The 15,044-nt window shown below is 42.6% G+C and overlaps 1 protein-coding gene across 3 annotated transcripts in view; it reads left to right on the top strand.

Moving 5' to 3' along the window:
* The window catches only part of ranbp9 (RAN binding protein 9), a 128,493-nt gene that overhangs the window by 27,427 nt on the left and 86,022 nt on the right, over positions 1-15,044 (top strand). For all 3 annotated transcript variants that reach the window (XR_014620441.1, XR_014620442.1, XM_084328032.1), the window contains exons 3-4: positions 832-884; positions 14,475-14,642. Coding sequence is in view for 1 of the 3 variants with exons in the window: in XM_084328032.1 (XP_084184158.1) it covers positions 832-884; positions 14,475-14,642 (221 nt within the window). In the remaining 2 variants the exon portion in view is untranslated. The remainder of the gene's footprint in view (positions 1-831; positions 885-14,474; positions 14,643-15,044) is intronic.

Here is a 15,044-nt window from a genome sequence, read left to right on the forward strand (position 1 = left end):
ACCCATCGACTTCCACCCGCTGACTCTGCCAATTGAGTTAGTATGACGGCCGGCCCAAGCCGGTGGCAACGCCGACAGCCGGAGTCGAACCCGGTGTCTCTTGCGTTGGTGACAAGCGCAATGTCCGCTGCGCCACCCAGCCGCCTTTATGGACTAATATGTATCTATGTAGTAACCTAATGGAGCAGTGTTAAATGTATGTATAGATTAACCTAATGGAGCAGTAGTTGTGTAGTATTATTACTGGAAAGCGATAAAAAATGTTGACGTGTCATCCTGCACATGGGGCGTTTACAAATGTAGCAGCCAATGAGATGCTTTCTAGAATGACATCTACAGCACATTGTAACTAAGCTGGCATTCTGCCTTGTTAAACATTTGCTTGCTAGCTAATGGCCAACCCTAACGCACATTCAGCACTATTGGCTACTTTAAACGCCAATCACTATCTGCAACAAGTCCCTCCATAGCTTCCTGTTTTCACAGGAAACTCATAAATATACAGAATCAAATGGCATTCTGCTAGCCATTTCATGGGGACTTTAAATGTATCTATGGAGCAACCTAATGGAGCGGTGACGTGTTAAATGTATCTATGGAGTAACTTAATGGAGCAGTGGAGTGTTAAATGTATCTATGGAGTAACTTAATAGAGCAGTGGAGTGTTAAATGTATCTATGGAGTAACCTAATGGAGATGTGAAGTGTTAAATGTATCTATGGAGTAACCTAATATGCCCCTTTTCCACTGCATGGTACCTACTCGACTCTACTCTGCCTTTTCGGTGGAGTGTTGTCTTTGATTATCAGCCTGTGTCTATCTGTTCTCCAGGTATATGGGCATTGGCCTCTCCGCTCAGGGTGTCAACATGAACAGACTCCCAGGTAAGTTGACTGTGTGTGTGTGGACCACCATGGTCTTTGACATTCTTGTATTTGTGCTTCAACCCTCTGTCAGTATTAATAATAGCTTTATTTGTATAGCACTTTTCATACAGAAATTGCATTTCAAAGTGCTTCACAGCAGTAAAAAATACAGGCATAAGTGAGCATGAAAAAGATAGAGGTAGCAAGGTAAGGTAAATCACAGTTTTTCACATTAGGATCTAGCATCCCAATAGGCCTCTCTGTTTACGGTTTCATTCAGTAATAGAATAGACAGAGTAAAAACGTGCGGGTTGATTCAGTTTAAAAATAGGCAATACTAAAAATGATAAAATAGAACACAGACTTTGCGTTTCTTTACAAAGTTCTAACATACAACAGAGCAGTGCATCGCTCTTAACACTGAGTTTCTTTACAAAGTTCTAACAATACAACAGTATTGTCATTGTGTGTATTATTTATTATTATCTTTTGCGTGGGTGTCTCCTCATGCGTGGGCCTGTATTGTCTGCATGATACGTGCCTTGGGATACATTACGTGCGTGACAAAGAGCAAGAGTGTTCATTTGGTTGTGTCCATGGAACATCTGGCATTTGTGTTTGTAGGTGTATAGCCTACAGTGTGTTTTTAGCTGATCTCGGCTTACCTAACGCTTACCTTAATAAAAACCATTCACACTGCCATTGGTGTTGAAAAGGGGTGGAAAGTAATTGAAGGTTGTTTTGAAAGTCACTAGGCATAGGTGATTAATCCATGTGAAAACCACTAAGTTGTATATATTTTTGCTAACGTTACTGTATTATTCTGCTGCAAGCCATTCAAATCCCCACATCAAACTTTCGGTTTCAGTTTCTGGGTGTGCTTGGCATTAACCTTCCTATTACCCTGCCCATACCTGTATATATTAACTCTATTACCCTGCCCATACCCTGCCCATACCTGTATATCTTAACTATTACCCTGCCCATACCTGTATATCTTAACTCTATTACCCTGCCCATACCTGTATACCGTATCTTAACTATTACCCTGCCCATACCTGTATATATTAACTCTATTACCCTGCCCATACCTGTATACCGTATCTTAACTATTACCCTGCCCATACCTGTATATCTTAACTATTACCCTGCCCATACCTGTATATCTTAACTCTATTACCCTGCCCATACCTGTATATCTTAACTCTATTACCATGTGTTGTCAAGTTATTGTTATAAGGAGCCCAGTCCAAGCTACAACAGTCTGCATTCCCTTAACAATTGTTTGTATTGAGCCGTATTTTATTGTACCCATTCTGCAATCTGTTAAATAAAGTTTACATCCATTCATTCTGCTAGCATTAACGTTACCAAGCTGCTAGCCACAATGCTATACTGTTATAATGGCATATGCCAATCACGTTAGCACGTAAGCTAACAAAATCGGCGACAATCTTTTTGTGAGACTAAACTCCGCTCTTGGTGGTCAATTGTGTTGATGTTAGTTTTGTTTCATCAACAAATGAGAGGCAGAACACAGTGACTGTATCCGTTTTGTTTATTGCACTTTCTTTGCTGAAAAATAAATGCTACGTTGGCTAAATGGCTCACACAAGGCATTTAAAGATGGTGGGTTGTTGATTTTTAGCAGGAAGTGTATTGGCACATTCAACTTTTCTGATTGGTTGAAAATTGCCTTCATGTTCGAACTACATCGCCACCTACTGCTTTGGCATTGTACTACATGTATATACCGTACTTTTTTCCCCCATTTTTCGACCCTGCGGCTTATATAACGGTGCGGCTTATATGTGGACAAAACCCGAAAATCGAAATATTGCTTTTTTTACTGCATTGAAATGTTATTTATCTGTTCCCTTATTTGCTAAACTTAATACAACTTGTAAATGAGTTAATGTTATTTGTCCGACAGTATTGTGTCCCAATGGGAGTCATTCTCTGTAGAGGTGGGAATTTAAAGCTCAATATAAGAACGGCCATGCACCACCACTCACAGAATCGAGAAAGAGCAATCAATCTGTCAATCCTTTCCGTGTCCGGGCTGGGTGAGGTTTCCCGTGTTGAGTTAAATGAAGCCGCAGGCTCCACTCCTTACATATGGTAATTAAACATTAAAAACACATGCGGCTTATAGTCCAGTGCGGCTTATATATGTACACATCATTCAATTTAGCTGCTGCGGCTTATAGTCAGGTGCGGCTTATAGTGCGAAAAGTACGGTACATCACTGTGCTCAGGAGGCAAAAACTATGTCTAACTTGCCTGCCATTACGTTGCGTTCTGAAAAGCGAAACTGACCCTGAAAACGAAATGAAAACTGGCCGTTAGTGTAACCGCAGCCTCAGTCTCACAAAAAGATCGCAGATTCCGTTAGCTTACGTGCTAACGTGATTGGAATATGCCAGTATAACAGTATAGCATTGTGGCTAGCAGCGTGGTAACGTCAATGCTAGCAGAATGAATGGATGTAAACGTTATTTAACAAAAGGGAATGCAGACTGTTGTAGCTTGGACTGGGCTCCTTATAACAATAACTTGACAACACGACGTTGTTGGTAGCCGCAGCTAACAGGGTCTGAAAGTAACGTTAGCTAGGTAGCTAACGTTAGCTCATGAGCGACTCTAGCCAGCCAGCACCAAACTGATGATATCAGACGTTGATATCAGGAGCTATCAGTAGCTAGATAACATTAGACAACGCCTCATGTATTAAACAAAAGTGAATAGATGACTGGGCCATTTTGTTTAATGCTTATGTTGAAAGAGGAGCTCTGAGCTGCTCATGCAGTCGACTCTTGCGTGGTAACAATAACTTGACAACACGTTGGTAGCCGCAGCTACTTGGTACAGCTCTGCTGTAAACACTGAAAATAACCATGCGGTAGGGCTGCAACTAACGATTATTTTGGTAATCGACTAATCTAACGATTATTTTTGTCATTCGATTAGTCGACTAATCTAACGATTATTTTTGTCACACCCTCAATCTCTGCTTCCTGTGGGCATGGCTCCTTCTCCAATGCATGTTTTACCTCACATGCTCAAGTCTGCACACCTGTGAATGTCACCCTGTTGTCCAGTCCCTCTGCCTTAACAGTTAACTTAAAGGGGAACTATTTTACTATTTCTTTCACTATTTGGGCACTTTTACACAATTCCTGTGAGTCTATGGAACACCTCTGTAATTTCTTTTATTCATTGTTTTGTATTTCTAATCAAGTCCTCAAAAACAGCATTTTTCTACCTCAAGATCTTAAGCCGTTTTGAGCCTGGGCTCCAACCACTGTGTGCAGCGCATCATGAGCCTGATGCCACACAGCCACATTATCATGCAGCTGAGTCTCTCTGACATCACAAATCAGCACATTTTCAGATGACTCAGTTCAGTGAGGGTGAATATTGTGAGAGGAGAATTGGAAGAATGCGCCAATATGAGAATTAGAGACATAGATCATATTAATATAAGTTCACATAGCTAGGAAACAATGCTAAACACTCAAAGGCCATTTATAAGATAGTTCCCCTTTAACATACTCATGAAACATTTGAATTTGGATCTTAAGCAACTTTAAATCAAAATGTATTTGAACAATATAACAAGATAAATAAATTAAATAATACAAATTAAAGTGGAAGTGTTTAAATAACTAAAAAAATATATAGCAGACTTCTTAGCTTAACATCCCAGGGAACTAATGGGATAACTGGGGATGTTGTTTGCTCCTGACAAGAGTCAAAGTCTGGGGTGATGGTAGACAAAGCAACTCTGAGGTCATGCTCAATGTCCAATCTGTTCCTCTGCTTTGTCTTCAGCTGGACCAGAGCTGAGAAGCCACTTTCACAAAGATAGGTAGTGCAAAAAAAAAAGTATATATAATTTTTATTTAATAAAAAAAAAAATTATATATGACTAATCGACGCAAAAATTCTGCGTCGCCGAGTTTTTATGATCGACGTCGTCGACTAATCGTTGCAGCCCTACGTGCGGGTATCTACTGCGCATGGGCATTGGGCAACAACAGCGCCGTATCCGGCTCACAAGATTACATGGCACCATTGTCGGCGAGTTTTGGCGGGTATCCAAAACGGAACCACCTTTTCAGCGTTGCCAGTAGGACACCGCGTTTTCCTGCCAAAACGGCATTTCTTTTTAACTTGGACAGCAAACGTAATCATTCAGCAACAAAAACGTGTAACCATGGCCTCAGGGCTTTTGAATTTAGAAAAACGACCCTACCCAGCTCACGCCAGCCCCTGTCAATCATCTGACTTCTGGATTTACTTTTTTATTTCTCTTTATTTTTTGGGATTATCTCACACAAACCTGAATGTTATTGCCATAAAACAGAACGCAGTTAGTTTCTCTACCTTTCTGTGAATGTCTAAACGGTGTTGCAATATGATGAAAAATGGAGAAATTTACAGTATAAAAAATATTGCCGAATTCAGTACTGTATCTACAAAACCTTCTGTTTAACCCATCTTTCGCCAATGACTGATTCAGATGTCATTCCTCGCCATGCTTAATCTGCCAATGACAGATTACGATGTCATCGAGATCAATATTTCAAAAATCTGTCATGGCATTCATATTTCACAGACTGATCATTGACTGGTGCTGGGGATCTCCACTCAACTCTCCAACGGTTCAATATCGCCACATGGTGGCCGATCGCCAAATTGGAAGTGGGGAAGTGGGGCCGGAAGTGCTTGGTGTCCCCCCCTATTCCGTCCGCCACTCGCGATCACTTGCGGGACTCCATCTTGACACACTGGATAATCGATCAGTTGCCATAACTCAATAAACAACGTTATTTGGACGTATATATTATTATACAACCCGGAAATGGTTCGTCTATTATTATCCATACAAACTGCTATGATCAACATATCACCCATACTACATGATTCATTTAATGTCGCTCATTGCATTATAAACGACCCCCCCCCCCCTCTCCGGTCACCAGCAGATGATGAGTCATGACGTTTAGGACCTTGTACAATTGAAAATTTTAATCCGACGTCAATCGCTAGCAAACTGCATTTGATGATGTAATATATGCATAAATGGCTATATCTCACGTTCTATGAATTACTGCAGAAAACTATAAAAACATATTTTGTTTGGAGGAGGGATATACCAGACCTAGAAAAAGATTTTGATTGGCAAGAAGCCTGGGCAAATGTTCGACTTGCATCAAGGAACCCGGACCATCAACAAATCAATCTTAACTATATTCATAGGACATACTTGACTCCTATAAGACTGAACAGAATGGGTCTTAAACAAGACTCCAAATGCTCCTTATGTACAAATGGGGACGAGGGGACATTTATGCACATGTATTGGGACTGCCCACCAGTTAAGATATTCTGGGAAGAAGTGACCCAGCAATTATCAAATCTCTTAATTCTGAATATACCTGTACACCCCTCTATATTACTGCTGAATGATGTTTTTGAATATGCAGTACCTATACAACAAAAGAGATTGGTTTTATCTGGTATTACAGTGGCTAAAAAACTGATAGCATCACGATGGTTTCAACCGGAAAAAATTTGCCGAAAGGTCTGGATTCTTACATATCTCGATGTGATTTATCTAGAAATATCTACAGCAAGAATTTTGGGTCTCAATGAATCCAAATTGACAATGTGGTTAGAAGTGGTGGAGAGAATAAAAGCTAGCATTTAATGGTAGTGTTTGGTTAGGAGCGAAGGATAATGGATGGATTATCCATGGGGGGGGTCCAGGGCGGGGGGTGCGAGCAGGAGCATATGTGTGTAGGGGAATAGATAGCAGGTATTAGGGGTATATCTTGTATAAGACATTTATCAAAATGATGAGTTAACTGATGTACACTGTTTTACAATGCTTGTATATCTAATCGTGTGTCATGTTTGTTTAAAAAATAATAATAAAAAAACACACACAAAAAAAACATTTATACTCTAGACCAGTGTTTCTCAACTGGTGGGTCGCGGGGCCATTTTGAGTGGGTCGCGGATGTGTGAAAAAAAAATGTATTACTTTTTTTTCATTTATTTTTTCACTACCTAACTTTATGAAAGTGGCTTCTCAGCTCTGGTCCAGCTGAAGACAAAGCGGAGGAACAGATTGGACATTGAGCATGACCTCAGAGTTGCTTTGTCTACCATCACCCCAGACGTTGAGACTCTTGTCAGGAGCAAACAACATCCCCAGTTATCCCATTAGTTCCCTGGGATGTTAAGCTAAGAAGTCTGCTAAGAAGGATATATTATTTATTATTATTTTATTTCATTGTGTTTTTAGCCCTTAGTTGCACTTTTGTTGCAACCCCAGTTATCCCATTAGTTCCCCCTAACGTATGTCTGTTATGTTAAGCTAAGAAATCTGCTAAGAAGCATATTATTTATTATTATTTTATTTCATTGGGTTTTTAGCCCTAGTTGCACTTTTCTTGCAATCCCAGTTATCCCATTAGTTCCCCCAAACTTAGGTCTGTTATGTTAAGCTAAGAAGTCTGCTAAGAAGCATAATTATTTATTATTATTATTTAATTTCATTGGGTTTTTAGCCCTAGTTGCACTTTTGTTGCAACCCCAGTTATCCCATTAGTTCCCCCAAACTTAGGTCTGTTATGTTAAGCTAAGAAATCTGCTAAGAAGCATATAATATTTATTATTCTTTTATTTCATTGGGTTTTTAGCAATAGTTGCACTTTTTTGTTTATTTCATGTTTTGAAAGATTGCGTATTACTGCAATTTTTTTTTTACATAAATCATAGTGGTTAAAAATTTTGGGTCGCGACTTAATGACTAAGGAAAATGTTGGGTCCCGAGGCTAGACCAGTTGAGAACCACTGCTCTAGACAGTATTTTTATATGAATGTGTGAATGAAAAAGTTAAACGTTCCTACACCCTGAACAATAGCTAATCGATGTTGAATGGGCCATAGTAATGTCAATTTAGCAATACAATTAAAAAAGTTATAGCCCTGCAAAGTAGGTGAACATATCCATAGACAAATAGAGCTGGCAGAGAAGGGATTAGGACGAATCAAAGTGGTGGCGGAGAATGGGTATTCCCTTTATTAATTTGCTTTGATTTTTCAGGTCTGGTAAATTTTAGCATGGTGTTATTCACAGTCGAAGATAAATTATTATTATTTTTTAAATAGAATTGATATTCTTCTTTGGTTCATTACAATTGACTCAAGCCTAGTAACAGACACTGGGAATACAATACTTAGATCCATAGATGTCCCTAGATTCAGATACCAAGAACATGCAAATGGACCATTTAAAAAAAAATCTGTAAATGTTTATTCTACGTCCTTATGGAATGAGTTAATAAAAAAAAAATTATGGATGGAAGAGCCACACATTGACGGGCAAAGAGCCACATGCGGCTCGCGAGCCGTGGGTTGGCCACCCCTGCCCTAGCGAGTTTTAAATTAATGTTAAGTATCTTGGAGAGCTTCTCTGTTCTGCTCTTGTTTCTAAGGCTGAATTCTTTCTCCACCCCCTCTTTAGCACTTTGACTGAGTGTACTGTTGCTGTTTACACTTGTAACTGTTGTATGAGCTGCTGTCTGAACAGGTCGCCCTTGTAAATGAGACCTCGGTCTTGATGTGATTTTACCTGTTTAAATAAAAGCTAAATAAAATAAATGAATAAACTTAAACAAACAAAGGTCCTTCGTCCATCATTTGGACGTGGTTTGAGTTTAGAAATTTGGACCTTGAGCCGAAAACTATTATCTGCAAGCGATGTCGAGCGAGAGTTGTTGTCTGATGCAGACACGAGAATCGCTAGCTGAGTCATTTTCCAGTGGCTTTCCGTATGACCAGAAAAAGCAAGCGGTGGAAGGACATTACAAATTCCATAACGGAGTACCTACAGTGTGTCAGCCTTATTATTTGTATACTGTTACGACCCTGGCTCATGGGCACGCAACCTATGTGCAACCAACACCAAAACCCTGTGCTCTAACTCAAAGTGCTACTATATCAAGGAACCATTAATGTAAATGTAAACTAAAGTACTAATGTAAACTCAACGGACAAGGACTGGAAGAACCTGACAGCTCTTTTCTCTAAGCACAGACACTGCATGTGTGTTATGTGTGCTGGCTTTAAAGCTCCCAGCAGGTAACCAATCAGCGCTAATTGGCAGCCCTCACCTGCATGCCCCGTGACACAGGAGTGATCAGGCCTGCCTGCACAGTGACACAGGAGTGATCAGGCTCCTGGTACATAACACCTCCCCCACCAAACTGGTTGCCCCAGAGGCAACCACCACACAACAACCCATAAACAAAAAAAAAACAAAAAAAACTGTGACCCATTAGTTGTCAGGGCCACCACCACAACAGTGATAGCGGGTCGGCCCCTGTCGAACACGACCACCAACCGTTTTGTATGCTCCCTTTCAACAGTCCCCTCCACTGATACCGACCTGTCAAAAATAGACTGCAAAACAAAATCAACCTGAGAACTGCGCTCAACAGAACAGAACACAGCAAAACAAAAACCATAGATCACTGATACCACCACCGCGCCCATATCCATCCCACCTGGCACTGGCAGTCCAGGATACTGCAAACCATGAACATCCAGAGTAGGATGTACCACCTCAGGTACAGCGCCACCGTACCTGGAACATGGCAGTACGACAGTCACAAAAACGTCTGGAACACCATCTAAAATGGCGTCGCCCAAAATAAGATTGTCCTGATCAAAATCAAAATAGCTGCCACTCAACAGACCAGGTCGCGAAGGCGGCTCCTGCTCCACAGGACACAGGTAACTAGGTTGACCATCACACCTAGTGCAGGGCAGAAAATCAGTGTGGACATGTGGATCAATGTCAGAATCATCAACTGACATACTGGGACCGGGCGGCTAGGTGGTGTAGTGGGCAAGGCACTCGCCACCAGTGTGGAGACGCTAGGATTCGCGTGTTCGAATCCAGCTCTCCTCATTGTTTTCAGTTTAGCTGGTCGTCCGCAGTAATACACATTGGCCGTATTACGGGGAGGGAAAACTGAAGGGTGGGGATCGAACGTTGTGAACAAGCGACTCCTACAAGTCGGTTGGTGCGCCTGCGCAGTAGAATCAGGAAGTGTCGGGGGCAGCGTGAGCCTCCCACGCGTTACTCCTCGACACTGAGAGAACGAGCTGCGCAGGTGAAAAGATGCGACTGCTGTTACCTCAAGTACCGGAGGGGACTTGTGCTATGTATGACTTAGTCCACATTGCAGCCGGCTTGTGGGAGGCAAGAAACAGCGTTCGTGACAGGGGAGGGTTGAATTGGATGATACGAAATTGGGATGGGAGAAAATATAGAAAAATGGGAGAAAAAGTGGATCAAAAAAAAAACTGACATACTGGGACCATCCCTGCCCACAAGTGAAACATTAGGGACAATAGAGCTACTGTGGGAAGGCTGGCAGCCTAAGTCAGGCTCAGTAGCCTCTCCAACTAGAACGGTGTCACATGAAACAACAGCACCTCTCATAGCATCCTTCCCACACTCCTCCTCCAATTCGTTCGTGGCCTCAGCCACCATACAGGCTGGGAAGACCCTGAGACACTGCGCTGCCATACCATCTCCTGCCACATGCTTCTCCGGCACGCATGTCAACTCTGGTTTCACCACCGGGCCTAACACAAAGCCGCAATCAAGAGAATCATTATGCAGAGGTAGATCCACAGTGTGCTTTCCAAAATTCTCAACAGGTACACATTTTAATTCAACAAAGAATGTGTCACTAAGTGTAATGTCCCAAGTCGAAGTATCAACAACATCACTTTTGTCCTTTGACATTTCCCGAGCCACAGCACACACAGGAAACACTCCTGGATGTTTCTGTGCCAGCTCATTAGGGACCTCAGAAACCACAGGAATGGGAGTTACAACCGGAGTAGCCAACACTTTGTCACCAGCCAAATCATTCCCTAGAATGAAGGACACCCCCTTTATGGGAATGTGAGAACATACCCCCACAACAACATTGCCTGATACTAAGGGAGAATTGAGCGTGACCTCATGCAAAGGTGCATCCACAAATCCACCCCCAAAGCCCCGAACAACGACACCGGAATGCAAAGAAGAGTTTTCTGAAAACGACAAAACCCCCGCCAGAATGAGGGACTGAAAAGCACCGGTATCTCTCCAAATTGTTATAGCCTGTTTGGACTCTAGTGCATTAGTCAGGGAAACAAATCCATTCATCATAAACCTTGAGGAACCCTCGAGCTCTTTGTCCACACGTTTGATACTTTCCCCATCCCCATCTAACGTTGGCATAGGCGTTCTGCATATGGTTTCTACCAGAGCCACGGTTCTGACATTTTTCTGCTCAAGCACCGGGCACCCAGCAACGATATGACCAGGTTCTTTACAGTAGAAACAGATAATCCCTTCTGGGAATGCACCAGCAGAACCACCCCGCCTAGGAGGTGAAGTTAACTGACCAGCAGACACAGGTTTTGGGAAACGCCCCCCCCTGAACAGGACGCCTATCCCCGGACTCAACATGGTAGTCCTCCAAAAACACAGACTTGTGTGTCAACACAAACTCATCAGTGAAGACAGCGGCGTCGCCTATCTTCGATACCTTACGCTCATTTAGATGTGTGGAAACGGTATCAGGAACACCTTTTAAATTCCTCTAGGAGAATCAACTGCCTAAGCTGCTCTCTTGACTGCCTTCTGAGAAGTGCACCACCTGTCGAACAGGTTCTCCTTCTCCCTTCCAAATTCAACATAAGACTGCCCCTCCGACCTGCGATAACCTCTAAAACGCTGACGATAGGCCTCGGGGACCAACTCATACGCCCTCAAAATGGAAGCTTTAACCAGCTCATAATCAGCGCTTTGTTCAAGGGACAGAGCAGTGTAGGCTTCCTGTGCCCTACCAACTAAAACACATTGCAGCAGCAGTGTCCAGGCGGTATCAGGCCACTTCAATGTGGTTGCCACCCGTTCAAAAAGGGGAAAATATCTTTCCACGTCTTTCTCAAAAAATGGAGGTACCATCCTAATATTCCTGCCTACATCAAAACCGGAACGTGACTCTGGATGCAGAGCACCCGCCTGCAAGGCAGCATGCTTATATTCAAGCTCCTTCTGTGCACGCTCGTGCTCCAACAACATTTGTTTCTCCTTAAACTCACGCTCCTCACGCCTCTCCTTAAGCTCACGCTCCTCTCTCCTCTCGCTCTAGCTGCCTTTCCTTAAACTCCAACTCCCTTATCCTCCACTCACCCTCTACACCAGGTAATAGCGGAGACGCGCCAGACGAAGGAGGCTCCTCCACCCTCTCCTCAAGCACCTGCTCCCTAACGAGTAACACCCTTAACGCACTCAAGGCAGACGGCTTCAAACGTTTCTCCCCTGCAGAAAGCTCCACCCTGTAGTGTACAGCAAGTTCTAGCAGTTGTTCTTTGGAAAACTTCTCTAACAAGTCATGAGACGGGCGATCAACAAAGTCCCTGATGGAAGCCATTGTCACTGAACCAGCCACCCCAAGCTACACACCCTACCTCAGTCACAAAGAACCACTAACGAACCACGAAGACCCCCCCCCCCCAACGAACCACTGAAGAACCACGAAGAACCACTGAAACCATGAAGAACCACTGAAGAACCACTGAAGAATGCTAAATGCCAATAATAACAACCAGAAGGGAACGCGGTGTAAATGTGAGCTCTACGGAGCGCACCTTTCTAGGTTGCAAAAAAAAAAAAAAAACACCCACCCTAAATAGACGTGTCATACACGCAGGGTGTTAGGTGCTACCAGGTATGCTCACCAAACACTCAAACAAACAAAATAAATCCAACAAACGATCCCAAACGGGTGCGCCTTCTAACCTGATATGACTACATATATGCTTCTACGTCTAAACTGCAGTCAAAACCGGCCCACCACATGTCTACCCTAAGAAACACTAAATCAAGCCCTACCACACTACCTGTGTTTTCTGGCCGCCCTATTCTACCTACCCTTAAACTAATGCCCTGTAGACCTAACCATCTTCAACCACACCTGCTACCAGTCAAAGATCATACTTGACCATCCACCCGTCCAGTACATGATACGGTACCAGACAAGCAGATGGTGCTAATCCCTTCCCTGACTGCCCCAGGAGTATGTGGTGCACAGGACGCTAACCAACAACCAGAAAATAATGTCCCTATGGTGCCCACTAAACTATATATTTTAACAGCATAAGTAGTCACATCAAATTACAAACAAATACGGCATACTCACCTGTTTGATGAAATGGCTCAGCCCCCACGTTACACCATATGTAACGAACACCACCCAAACCATAATACCATGACACCCTGTGTAACACAAAAAAAAAACACCAAACAAATTTCTAGGGGTAAAAGATCCCGGACGAGCGCCCAACTGTTACGACCCTGGCTCATGGGCACGCAACCTATGTGCAACCAACACCAAAACCCTGTGCTCTAACTCAAAGTGCTACTATATCAAGGAACCATTAATGTAAATGTAAACTAAAGTACTAATGTAAACCCAACGGACAAGGACTGGAAGAACCTGACAGCTCTTTTCTCTAAGCACAGACACTGCATGTGTGTTATGTGTGCTGGCTTTAAAGCTCCCAGCAGGTAACCAATCGGCACTAATTGGCTAATTGGCAGCCCTCACCTGCATGCCCCGTGACACAGGAGTGATCAGGCCTGCCTGCACAGTGACACAGGAGTGATCAGGCTCCTGGTACATAACATATACGCATATTTTATATTTATTGATAATCTTAATCTGTTTATTTATACCAAGTATAATTTAATACTTAGTAGTATGGAGTATTGCACAGGGTAGACCTAGTTTGCTATATCTCCACTGTACTATAATTCATACCTGTACCTGTATGCTTCTACTACCTGTACCTCCCCTCCCCCATGCTGCTATGATGCCTGAATTTCTCCCAAGGGGATCAATAAAGGAATATCTTATCTTATCTTATCTTATATATATATATATATATATATATTTGCACATGGGGTGGACTTAGGATATAATCTGTATGGACCAGGAGCTGTGCATATATGTTATTGTTGATATTCTCATTGTCAGCTGTCCGGCTGACCAGACACTCACCTTTTTATTTTTTATTCTCATATTTTCTATTTTAATTTATATTACCCTGCCTGTACCTCCCCTCCCCATCCCCATATGCTGATATGACCCGGAATTTCTCCCAGGGGCTTAATAAAGGAGCATCTTATCTTAGAACATTCAAACACTCAGTATGGGATATGTAGTTGACTTGTGTAGTTGAGTTTTATTTTGTCAGTCCCTGACGGTTCAAAGAAAATGTAAATAATCCCCCTTGTTACTATAAGCAAAAGTAGATGGGCGCCATGCCAGTGACTTTTTTTCATATCCCAATTCTACTGTGGAAAATGTCACTGAAATTAAGTCTATGCACTTAAACCTCAATCCTTGTTCCATTTCAAATCCAATGTGCAGCAGAGCCAAAAACGACAACAATCTCACTACTTACAGACGACACTATATGGTTGTATAATTTTTTATAACCGCCGAACCTCTTTCTCAGGTTGGGACAAGCACTCGTATGGTTACCATGGAGACGACGGCCACTCCTTCTGCTCCTCCGGCACCGGGCAGCCCTACGGGCCCACGTTTACAACCGGTGACGTGATTGGCTGCTGCGTCAACCTCATCAACAACACCTGCTTCTACACAAAGAATGGCCACAGCTTAGGTAACTTAGTTCAGATGTTGGGGGAGAAGAAGGAACATATTTGTGATGTTGACATTTTAGGTGGAAGCCATTTTGAGCCAATGTCTCATGTGATTTCTGTGGAAACCCTTAACCCTTTCACTACCACACTACTGGCTGGTGAAAGGGTTAACCCTTTGTCGTATAGCAGTAAAAGGGTTAACCTTCTGTATTGTCACAGTGAAAGGGTTAACCCTTTGGTAGTGTGGTAGAGAAAGGTTTAACTCTGTCTATAATTTATAATGGGATTACCATAGCCAGGATGTTCTCATCTGATGGTGACCTATATACTATACATCACACCGGCAATGCGTCACCTGCACTGAATTTTGATGCCATTTGTTCATTAACTACGTTTATTATTAGGGATGCACGGTAATTATC

The sequence above is a fragment of the Notolepis coatsorum genome (genome assembly GCF_963971535.1).
Source record: "Notolepis coatsorum genome assembly, chromosome: 13".
Lineage (NCBI taxonomy): Eukaryota > Metazoa > Chordata > Actinopteri > Aulopiformes > Paralepididae > Notolepis > Notolepis coatsorum.